This window comes from Amblyomma mixtum, chromosome 6 (assembly GCF_055824585.1).
Source record: "Amblyomma mixtum isolate Tamu chromosome 6, ASM5582458v1, whole genome shotgun sequence".
In the NCBI taxonomy this organism is placed as follows: domain Eukaryota; kingdom Metazoa; phylum Arthropoda; class Arachnida; order Ixodida; family Ixodidae; genus Amblyomma; species Amblyomma mixtum.
The window spans coordinates 125044488-125056651 of record NC_143017.1 but is presented as its reverse complement, the minus strand read 5'-3'; the positions used below and the strand labels follow the sequence as shown (position 1 = coordinate 125056651).

Genomic DNA, 12164 nt, shown 5'->3' with positions numbered 1-12164 from the left:
TTGACGACGCACCGTGAAGTTTTTATAAGACGTAAGACGGGGCGCCTGCCGGCAAGGGCATCGAGATGGAGCTATGGCATAAGCATTCGACATAATCGCGCCTCCCCTCAGAAGCTTAGCTGATTATGATAAACCGCTAGAGATCATAACACAACCTAATAAGAAAAAGGAAAATTTTGCGGTGAATGTTATTCGCCTAGCGGATCAGAAAAAGTTCCGGTCTTACCCGCCGCCGAGATTAGGTGCAAGCATGAAAGGCCTTGCAGGAAAGGTACAGCACATTACCGGGTGGTTCATGCATGGTGGTAGTCGCACGCTTAGGTCTGGCATCGGCCAGGTCTTCCGGCTACTTTCACGACCTGAGGCGCCGTCGTCATCATCCGCTTCTCTACCAATTGAACAGCGCACTCAGTGTACTTCGCCTCTTTGGGTGTTTTACAATGCCCACGTACAAACGCATTTCGTTTCCGTGCCGGTTTGTGCGCAAAATGTCCCTTGCTAGTTTTGCTGCTTGACCTAGCGCTGCTTGCCGTAGTGTAGAAGAATATGGGCGCCGTAGAGCCCACCTTTTTTTTCACATTCCTTCCTTCATCATGAGCAGCTGTAAAAGCTCCCGTAGGCAAGAGAGGCGAGCCGTCGGGCTTCCTCGCAGGACCACAGCTCTATGAGTACTGCCACCGAGCAGTTAGAAGAGCAAAACGAGCGAAATAAAAGAGGACGACCACGATGTAGTCGCTAGCGATTGGTGAATAGCAATCAGAACACGTGACTCGATATGTGGTGGCGATGGCCAAGAAGTATGAGGCATCGGGAGGCAAAAGTGGGTCTGTTTGCGGCGGTGTTGATTGGAAAACCGCTCGGAAGGCTGGGATGATAAACTTTTATTTTTGATAGCTGCTCTATACGACAGAAAATTTTGGAAAGCTATGGCTTCCTTTTTAGCGCCGGCTTTGCCGCAGTCCAAGGAAAATGTTCGTCTAAGTTTGCTGAAAAGGGCTCCTGGAAACTTGTGATGCTTGACATTTACCTCGGAGACGTAAGAAAAAGACAAGCCTGTCGATATCGCTTTATTATGGCGGTTGTAACAGCACTCTTACTGAGCCATTTCATAACAGAGTTGCAGCCGCGCATTAACCTGTTACCGCAAAGCGAATCATATATTATACGGTGAATTTCCTTGTCGCAATTAATTGTGAACAGTAAAAAAGTCTTGCTCATTCAGTATCACTGGAAACCATGCCCGCAGTAGCTCAACCTTCGGGGGAAAAAACATTTAAATTAATCTCACTGCCTCGGAAACCTAAGTCCGTGTTCATTGGCTCGACCTGTACCGGTTACTCGTAAAAGCAAGTGAATATTAAGCAGATTTGCGTGAATAAACTTTGATGAATTCAGCACTCTTCTCCCCCCCCCCCCCCAACATCAAATGGGGCGAATTTACTGGGTAAAAAAATCAGCAAGATAAATTTGGTGAGGCGGTGTCACGTGAAGGTAACTACGTCGACCACGCATCAACAATACGTCGACCACGCATCAGTTGGGCTCATTCAAGGGCTCACCAGGCAGGGCGACCACTCCGACCACTCGGAGACCACACACTCTCCCGGACAGTGAGTCTTGCACTCCTCGCTATCGTGGGGCCTCCGCAGCGGGTCACACTCTTCCTCGGCCAGTTCTTCGTGTGGGTCACCGTTCAGCACAGACATACATCTGCAGTTTAGGTACGTTTCATAGTTGCAATGCAGTCAAAACAGACACAGACAAAAGAAAGTAGAAGCACACACGAACGGTAAGAGCCAGAGTGGTTTTTGACGCCCTGATAAACTACACAGAGAACAAATTCTGTATCATAAAAATGAAATAAAGCATGCTCTGTGGTAGTATATTTTTTAACTTTGTGCTGTTTTAGTCTTGAAGCTCAGTCATTCATTAATTTGTCATCAGGGCCAAGCGCCCAAACCTTCTGATCATAAAATGGCGCTATAGCCCTCTTGCCTTCAGGCTACAGCTGTGCTGTTTTTGTTGCGTGTTTTGAAAATAAGAAATGATGAAGTGAAGTACATATGAATGTGAACGCTTCCTTAATTAGATTTTTTCCTTATCTCCAAAACTACCATCGTAAATACTGTCCTTGCTCTTTATTTCTCTGACATGCAAACACGCACGCCACCCCCCCCCCCCACACACACACACACGCACGCGCGCGCACGCACGCACGCACGCACGCACGCACGCACGCACGCACGCACGCACGCACGCGCACACACGCACACACCACGTCTCCGAACTCTCATCGTCCTCGCATCTACACTGCGCTTTCCTCCTTGCCAACGAGTCAATAAGAAAGCATGTTGTTTCTTTATTGTTAGCCAAATGTGCACGATGCACAATATCTGTTGGCCTTTTATGCATATACACTGCGGAGGCGGACTTTACGACCCGCTTGGTCATCGCCGGACAGTGCACGCAGTGACGTGAACGCTCCGCGTGTGCTACTTCGGACGATGTTCGCACCACTACTGCTTTTAGTACAACGATAGCCACATATTTCTTTTAAATTTGCGCTAGCACTTTTTTATTGATAATAAATAATTATTGCATAATTGCTTTCGTCAAACGCACACATTGTATATTTTTTCGCCACATCGGAACTTTTTTGATTTCTCTGCTTTGTTCATAGAATTTAGACAACGCTATCTGGTGAACCATAAAAGTCAAAACAAGAACGCAGGAACACAGAACTGCGCATTTATTTATTTATTTATTTATCAAATACTGCCAACTGCCTCTTGGCAGTCAAAGCAGGAGTGGATACATTGTTCTTGAACAATTGCTAAAGTGAGTTTAACAGCGGCAAAGAAAGAAAACATGCTATTGACAATCAGCCACGAAGGAATGTGCACAATCAAAAAACACACAAAAAAAGAAAGAAGGAATACACTTTGAAAGGCGGACGGCAAAGCAAGAAGCGTTGTAAAGAAATACTTGCAGCATCATAGATAAGATGACACGGCTGTAACAAAAGATTCAACTGAGGGCATGTCAGCTACTTCATAGGGTAAGGCGTTCCACTCAGCTGTGGTTCGAGGAAAGAATGATGAACGGTAGGCGTTAGTTTTAACCTGCGGCATTACAATTGTTTTGCTGTGCTTGCCTCTCGTTTTCCTGGATTCGTTGAAGTGCATGTAATTATGAAAATTTATTTTGACATGGTGGTTGACAATACTGTACATCATTTGTAGGCGGTGTAGTTTGCGGCGCATTTCTAGCGACGGGAGCCCAGCTCGTGTTCTCAGGTCTGAAACAGAGATACTTCTATGGTAAGCGTTAAAAATGAATCGAAGTGCTTTCTTTTGTACCCCTTCAATGTGATTGATGTTTTTCTTAGTATGAGGGTCCCAAACAGTGTCAGCGTAATCAAGAATTGGCCTAACGAGTGTCGTGAATGCTGCAAGTTTTGTTGCACTAGTGCAGTGCCTCATGCGGTGCTTTAATAACCACAGCTTTTTTAGTGACGCCGACACAACATATTCAACATGTGCGTTCCACGTTAATTTGGAGTCAATTATAACACCAAGATATTTGAAGTTGTCAACCCGCTTGACATCAGCATTGTTAATTTTGTAAGTATATATTAACGGTTTTTTCTTTCTTGTGACCATCATGTGGGCACATTTAGAGACATTTAGGTTCATACGCCAGGAGTGACACCAACTGGTAATTGCAGAGAGGTAATCACGTAGCACAATTTGATCTTGCACAGATTCGATGACCTGGTACACGATGCAGTCATCGGCAAAGAACCGGCATTGTACAGAGGAATCCAAAGACAGGTCATTTAAATAGATCAGAAAAAGAAGAGGTCCAAGGACAGAACCTTGTGGTACACCGGATAATACAGGGGCAGATAAAGAAAGTGAGTTTTCAATGCAGACATACTGTTGTCGATTGGATAAGTAACAATCAAGCCAATTCAAAATTTGTTCATTTTGCAATACACTTTTTAGCTTAAGTAATAACCTTTTGTGACAGACTCGGTCAAACGCCTTTTCGAAGTCGAGGAACAGTATATCAATTTGCCCACCCCGATCCAAAGCTACCATGAGATCATTAGTAGTGTGTAGTAGTTGCGTAACCGTGGATAGGCCACGTCGAAAACCGTGCTGTCCCTCAGAAAAGAAATTATTATTTTCCAGAAAACTGCTTATATGCTTAAAAATAAAGTGCTCCATTACCTTGCTAGCGGTGCACAGGAGCGAAACAGGCCTGTAATTGTTGACGCTAGCCTTATCTCCAGATTTGTGAATAGGGATGACCTTGGCCATTTTCCAATCATCGGGAATGGTAGCTTGATTAGCTTGAAAAGGTTACCTCGTGTATCTTTTCCTCTAGTGAATTCGAGCATCTTTGAAAACTGTGATGGTTTTTTATTTTTTTTTAAACGTAACTTAAAACTTGCCTCAGTCCCTTTACTGAGATAACAGCTGAGAAAAGACATTGAGATTTTTATGCATCGTTTATGGCATCACACTCACAAGATAGATCTTGTCCTGACTCCGACGGTGCCGCAGGACATCTTCTTGCTTGTGGTTGGATGGCGACACCAAGTCCAGCCGAATGGGAGCCAGATATTGCGCCCGCAATCCACGAGACAGGTATCGGTTTGAACTTCCTGCAACACAAGGAAAAGACCAATGAACTCATGGTGAAAACAATTTTTTGTGCTGTATTTATCTGGCTGTCTGTTCCCTGAAAATACTTAAGGTAAGTGACATATGCGGGCAAGGATGACATGGTAGACGGTGACAAGTCAATTTAATGGCTGGCGATACAATACACACGCGCTCCGTCCCACGCCACTGGCTAGAATACGTAAATGCAAAGAGGAGATTTGTTTTTTCAAAGACACCTTGTTATATACGCTCCCCTTCATGGGATTATGCACTTTTTCTTAGAAAACTTGACAAGGTTTCCCTGTAGAAAAGAAAAGAGGCTTCAAACGAAACACTAGCTCGTAGTCTAATCGTAGTTGCCAATGACTGGTCGCGCACAGAACTGCCATATTGCCCGGTGGTTTTGCGGGCTCAATGCACAACCGTGACATGGTGGAATTTTAATGCCAAACGAACTTAGGTTCATCTTGCATAACCAGGCAACAACAGTTTGTAGGCAGAATTATCCTGTAGGTTGCTCCTAGTGACCACAACCTTACCTGGTAATTCCTCACAGGCCATTCTGCTTGCTGCAACACTAGTTTAAAATAAGATCACAGGTGTGACCGATTACATAATTTAGATTTGAATCAAGGAATTAGAGGAAAATATGAAATTAAATACCGACTTAAAAAATTATTGTTACGATTTTAAACGCTTGAAAACGCTCGTCAACGAAATGCACGGCCTGCACGGCCAGGTGATGGCTTCAGTTTGCACTGCCTCGGTGGCAGCTGCACATCAACGCATACAGCACTATTCGCAATCGCCTGCGGGGAGAGAGGCTGGTTGGTTCGAACGTTGCTACCACCGCGAGTGCAGAGTCTGATGCAGCACTTTGAAAAATACCATCGGCACACTCAGATTCACGATGTCTTTCAGCAATGCAGATCGTCCGCTTCTCCCGTGTTTCCAACTGTTCTTGCGCGTAGCCTTCCGTAAAGCGTGATGTCCAGAGCAAAAAACGCTATTCAGAGCAGTAACAGCGAGGAGAGACAAACATGGCGCGCACTGAAGAACGAGAGGGAGAGCTATACACGGAAAAGAAAGCGACTGTCACTACTACCGTTCACTTCAGATAGCAAATGCGTCGGTAAATACACGATCTAGCTACCTACCGACGGTCGTGTTTTCGTTCACGGATTTGGAAGGAGCACTTTGCTTCAGTGTTTAGATTCGTATTTTTAGAGTCAACGGTACCTCCGGGAACGGCCCTTTCTGGGGACGGTGTTTTCATACGACGCACCTGTTTTGAGCTGAGTCCCGTTTGTATTTCTGCTGAAAATGAAGCTGATTTTATGTGCTGGCGTGCATAAACCTAATAAGATCTGTGTGTCTTCACGATCGGATCTGTTATGGCGCTCTTCTATTTTGTTGAGCTAACTAGGAATTTCGCTTTTTCTATCTTAGTGCTCCTTCCATGCGACTCAATGCCTGCGTATCAGGGCACGTTCGGCAGAACGAGAGCAAAAATTATCTGGTGGCCGACCGCTTCTCTTTGGCCCGATATATCCTATTGTGACAGGGTGTAGTATGTAGAAAAACTATCCGCAAAGAATCCGAGCGCTTGAATTAAACTCGAACCTAACCATACGAGGAGTAAGCATTCTATTCGTATCCGTGCAGTTCAGCATTACCACACCACCGGGGACTAAAAATCTGGAGTACATTAAAACAAGGTTTACGCTAGGGATTGGAACGAAGCACTTAAATACAACGAAATTAAAAATCTCTGTGTAGCTAAGAGCCTCCAACAACGTTTCAGCTGACGAGCTTATAGAACGCTCAGAAAAACATTAAAGGGACTGAATATATTTTCTGCTTTGTAAATATTGAAGAGGTCATGTTTTTGCGTCAAAGCGAAGCATCGTCTATTTGACGCAGTTTGGAAATTGTAGGAGCGAGAGAGAAAGAAAATATACGACGCGTGACTGATCAAATCTGAGCCTGAAGAGAACCACGCCACTTGTAGATGTCGTGATTTTTTTTTTTCTTCTGCACATAGCAGTCTAAGAGAGCGCTGTTGCGGCGTGATGCGCCTTTTTGACAATGCCGAAGTGCTCTTCAGGTTGACACCCAAAGAACTCTTCTGCACCTTCTTATCATCCTATTATCATCTTATTATCAGTGGCAAAACATCTTGCTACATCTATTTATGTTTGAAAAGAGGCAAAATTCGGGGTGGACAAGATCTGATGAAGAGCCCTGGTGATGAATAATTTGAAATCGGCATTCAAGGATTGTTGCCAGGGCAAATGCTAAGGTATAGGCTGGGGAGTTGTCCATGTGGTAGAGGGCTCCTCTCGTGAGCATTACTGGTGTCGCTTCTCAGATTCTCCGCTTTAAACGCTTCGTAAGTTCATAGTAGTAGTGTCTGGGGATCGTGAAACTGTTAAAGAAGCAGATGAGCAACAAACTATTGGATTGTTCTAAAAATTTGTCATCACCTATTGTGCTCAGGGAGGCACCTTCGCCTGCTTTGCCGTGAGACATATGAGTTTGCATTGCTTTGTTTGGTGTTTTGTTTCAGGCTTATAACGATGAACCCAACAAACGGCCGTCGTGGAGAATTGAGCAAGTAGAATGTTTCAAATTTTTTAATGACATACGACGGGTGCTGTTACGCTAAGGAGGAAGAAAGCATAGTAGAAATTGAGCTGAAACTTTTCAAAAGACAAAATCCTCGAATTGAATGTGTAACATGTTATCTACCGTAGGATGCACAGCCTGCCTGCTACCTGGTTTACATATAGGCAGTGTTCAATCTTACATTATCATGTCAAAAGTAAGTTGCACATTTTTTTTTTTGGCAATGACAGTTGATGGTCTCCTTGGCCTCAGCTCATTTTATAATGTTTTCCCTGCGTGCTTGAAATACCAACGTTTAACTATGATATACGAAATGGCAGTGTCAGTCAAGGTGATGATCATGTCTTGGTGAATTTGAGAGGTTGACATTTCTTTCCGATGGATATGTTTCTTGACAAACCGTTACTCCAGTTGCTTTTTTTTAATCATCCGACAGATGGCTGATGCCAAGCATCCACAAAAGTAAACCGAAGAAGGCAGTCGCAGGAGAGGCTCCAGATGTCCGAGCGACATTGCCGAATGCGTGCCGAAATGACGTGTTTTTTTTTTTTTTTGCAAGTCTTAGTCAATAGTTTCTGCTACAACAGAAATGAATTAAATAAAAAGCCGCCTGCAGCAAGTACGACTTCTCGGCTGACCGAAGTGGAAGAGATTTTCCGCAGTAGCTCCCGCCCCGAACTGCTCGGCGCATGCTCGGGCATTGCGACAGCAACAGGCACGCTAGCCGCGCGCAGCTTCCTGGCAGGTGGCTGACAAACATGGGGAAGTCCTGACTTCCGCATTCCAAAAAAGGTGACGTAAGGGCCTCTCCTAAATTTAACCTTCCTGCTTGACAAAGATAAAAGTAACAGACTTAAAAACTTGAAACACTTAAATGATGCTTTGTACAGAAAATGTATTTTACTAATATATCTGCCTTTTTAGTTAGCTTCAAAAATCTTCCGTCGTCCTTCGTACGCACCATGACGCCTCACTTCATTGAGACATCTTCCGTTTCAAATAGCAAAGCTGATAAGCGGGCCTGGAAGTTTGGGTACCTCAATGATTTCTTGACCCTCTCCCAAACAGATGCTTGAAATAGCAAAAAAGCTCGAACACCCTATTGTAAGGCTAAACCGTATCTCCTGCTTCTGACTGCGGCAGCCACTTTCGTTTGCTTCCCAACACCACCCGATCGCGTGAAATTTTGTACCAGGCCCGGTGCAAATGCAAGACGCCTTTCCCTATTGCTTACTTCGTTCTTATCACCGGCTTCAACAAGTGGCAGATTCGAGAGATAGCAATTTGCGGCTTAGCCCGAATCAGCAACCAGAAAAACATTGAAAGGAAAACGGCCGTAGTAATGTCCCAATACACAGCAATCACAGAAATTCACATAGATACGGCTCATAAGAAGTCGACGTTTATGTGGTAAACTTTCGGCCATTATGATTTCCAGCACTTGCGTGATAAATTGCGTTAACGTAAGAAGTAGGGCCAGTTGGTATTCATGGCGATAGAGCGCAAAAACCATGAATGCGTGATAAATAATCGCTCAGTTTCTTTTAGGAATACTTTCTCGTGAATCTGACGTCAGGTTTGCTCTTCACAGTTTGGTGCGTGTGACACCGCGCTGCGAACCTTGTCTGAAGAGCGTATATTATAAGTCTGCATGCGCTGGCTGAACAAATGGCCACGATGGTGAGAAAAAGGGGTTGAGGAAACACGGAAGGAAGGGCACTGACCAGGTCGTTCGGTGCCGCGGTTGGGCAGGGCCTTCCCCCATGCTGGTGCCAGCGGACGACACGGCGAGTGCGGTTGCGGGTGCCCCCTCCACACACAGCGTCGCACCGAGACCAGGGGGACCACTCTCCCATCACGCAGTCCACTGGACAAGGTTCCTGGCAGGTAATGTTCTGGAAACCTGGGTGACAGTGGAAGAACGCAAAAAAGTGCCAGAAAACGAGTGAACATTTCGCACAACTTCAATCAGCCAAAGAAGTTCATTTGACCCCTTAATGTGAACGGCTCGTGCACGCCACGGGAGTTTCGCTTGTATCCCGACGGTGGGCCAGTAATGCACTGAATGAAGGATATCACGCTACTGAAAAGAAAATTTAAGACTCTAAGCTAGACTACAAACTTAGCGAGCCCGATCCATTGATGTTCCTTGCCTTAACCCGAAATTAAGTTTGACGTGAAAATTGGTCTTGGTCGCCTTTTACGTGCGGCACTTTGGAAAATCTCTCCATTTTCCCTGCGTTACCTCTTATTTCCTATTTCTTCATTCCTTACTGTTCATCGTGATTACTAAAGGTTAAAGTGCAGTAATTTGCCACGTAATGCGTGTTCGTGCTTTCTCTTCTGAGCTCCATCAGGTATTACAAGCGAGGACTACCTGCGAGAAATCTCCGCCGCCAACCACTTAATGTTACGGATGCAAAAAAAAAGTTGCCAGCATCCCTTTCAGACGTTATTCAACAGAATTTATCTAATAATAGAAACAATGAAAATAAGCGCGTAAAGGACTAGCATCAACTCGTATCCTGTACGTGAATTTCGCAACACACACAATTGTCAGCTACACATTACTGCCATATTTACTCCAGAATTGGCAGATTTTTCCTATACGTGGGTCAACGCTTTGGAACTATAATAGAATACGTAGTTAGGCCTACGTATATAGAATATACTTAGGCCTAACTTTCGAACTATACAAGAATTCACGGACGTTCAATGTGATTTAGACAGTAGAGTATGGGTTAGCACCAGTGTTCCACCCGGACGGAACAGCTGCTGTCGCTGAGGGGTTCAGACTGTACGAGCGGGTGGCATGATCCAGGCCATTAATCACCCTGTGACACACTGTAGCCCCACACCCACACCCTCTCCCGATCCAATCCAGCAATCACAGAGTGACACGCCCTCCCTATTTTCTGCACTCGTCAAATTGCCGTGTCCCTCTAACCGCCCGCCACCTCCTCCCTTTTTTGTTTCCTCTCTCTCATTTACCCTCATTCCCCCTCCCATTTACTGTGGACTTTCCTCTCAACATTTCGCCTTCTGTAAACCGAGACCACACACGCCCACGCCGCACACTTTTTGCAATAATGGTCGTTGTAGTGCTGCTGGAACGAAACAGCGCGAAAACACGGGACTACAGAAAGGAAGACCACAAACACAGCGCTTACTTACAACTTGATGTATTTCATGCGAGAAAGCATTATATACAGAAAGCAAGCCCAAGAAAAAACACAACACACTACTGATATCAATACCAGGAGTAGCTGTAAGTGCCTTCAGGAACGCACTCGACAGGTCGTGCCACCACCGCATTTTTGAAAGCGTTGAGACGCAAGCTAAAAGGCTTAGTGCTGCGGCTACCTTATGGACACCATCAGCAGCGTATGCTACCAGCTTTTGAAAGAGAAGCGTCGACCAGATCCCTTAAAACCTTTTGAACGAAGTTCCGCGAAAATAGCTTCCATTCCAAATGGGTATGGTGTTAGCCATCGGCTAAAAAAGATCATGGGTCGTGGCAGAGTACGTCTGGTTTTCTCGGCTCCCTACAAACTGATCTCGTTGTGCACAAAACGTAAGCGGTCGTCAGCAAAAATGGGTTTAATACAACATAAAGCATGTGGAATGCAATATGTGGAATATACGATATGTGGAATGCAAAAGCAAAGTGATCTATGAAATCTTTCTCTCGTGAGGTGCCACTTATGTTGGGCAGACCGGTAGTTGCCTTAACGATAGATTAAGAGAGCATGCAAATGACTTGAGGAATATCAGAGCTAAACCCGCCGCGATGGCTCAGTGGTTACGGCGCTCGGCTGCTGACCCGAAAGACGCGGGTTCGATCCCGGCCGCGGCGGCCGAATTTCGATGAAGGCGAAACTCTAGAGGCCCGTGTACTGTGCGTTGTCAGTGCACGTTAAAGAACCCCAGGTGGTCAAAATTTCCGGAGCCCTTTTCTACTGCTTTCCTCATAGCCTGAGTCGCTTTGGGACGTTAAACCCCAATAAACCAAACCAAACCAATGATCAAAGCTGTTGCTATTCTCAAATACGCGACTACATGTGCTTGCCTTCCTCATCTCGGGCAGTGCAAAGTGCTGCATACGTATAGCAGCCAGATACAAAAGGAGATCTGTGAAGACTTTATAATCCACCGCAGAGGAAGTGAATGCTTGAGCGAACCGTCTCTTCACTTATCAAAGAAAGAAGCAGCTTTCTTAGATAGTAGCAGTTGATATCAGTAGGGTGTGGTGTTTTTTCTCGTGCTTGCTTTCTCTATTTAATGCTTTCTCGCATGAAATACACCCACTTGTAAGTCAGCGCCGTGTCTGTATTCTTCCTTTGTGTAGTCCCGTGTTCTCACGCGGTTTCGTTCCTGTATCATGAACCAACTAGCCCAACAATCGTTCCTTTTGTTGTAGTGCTAACCCATTTAAAAAATCAAATTGAGGTTAGAATGGCACATTGTCACGTAGTGGGAACTGCAGTCCGGAAAGCAGGAAGACAGCGAAAATGGCTTCTAAACATTATTTGGGCTGACTTGCACCCGCAAAGAACTGAATGAGTCAGCGGCGATGTAACAAAAAAGCGTGCCGGGTTGTCGTCGAACCAATTCCCGCCGCTCTCGGCCGTTCTTTCTAACGCTGATAGCGAACTTCCGAGATAAAAAGTGGAAAGTTACAGTACACTCTGGAACAATGCAGAATCGGCTCCGCCTGAATGCGATCAATCGAGATAAATCTGGGCGCGTCTCGCACCACAAAAAACCGAGAAGGCGGCATGCGGGCAGCTTTGAAGGAAGAAAAAAAGAACAGTCACTACAAAGATTTGCGGCACTACAAGCTGCCCAACGAAATGTCTGAGC

General features: G+C 45.2%; 1 protein-coding gene across 10 annotated transcripts in view; it reads right to left on the bottom strand.

Annotated features, from left to right (window-relative positions):
- LOC149340280 (thrombospondin type-1 domain-containing protein 7A-like) overlaps positions 1-12164 on the bottom strand; it is a 360309-nt gene that overhangs the window by 149056 nt on the left and 199089 nt on the right. For all 10 annotated transcript variants that reach the window (XM_089549023.1, XM_089549024.1, XM_089549025.1 and 7 more), the window contains 3 exons: positions 9026-9204; positions 4536-4672; positions 1560-1710 (listed from right to left, as the gene is read on the bottom strand). In XM_089549023.1, the coding sequence (XP_089405149.1) occupies positions 1560-1710; positions 4536-4672; positions 9026-9204 (467 nt within the window). The remainder of the gene's footprint in view (positions 1-1559; positions 1711-4535; positions 4673-9025; positions 9205-12164) is intronic.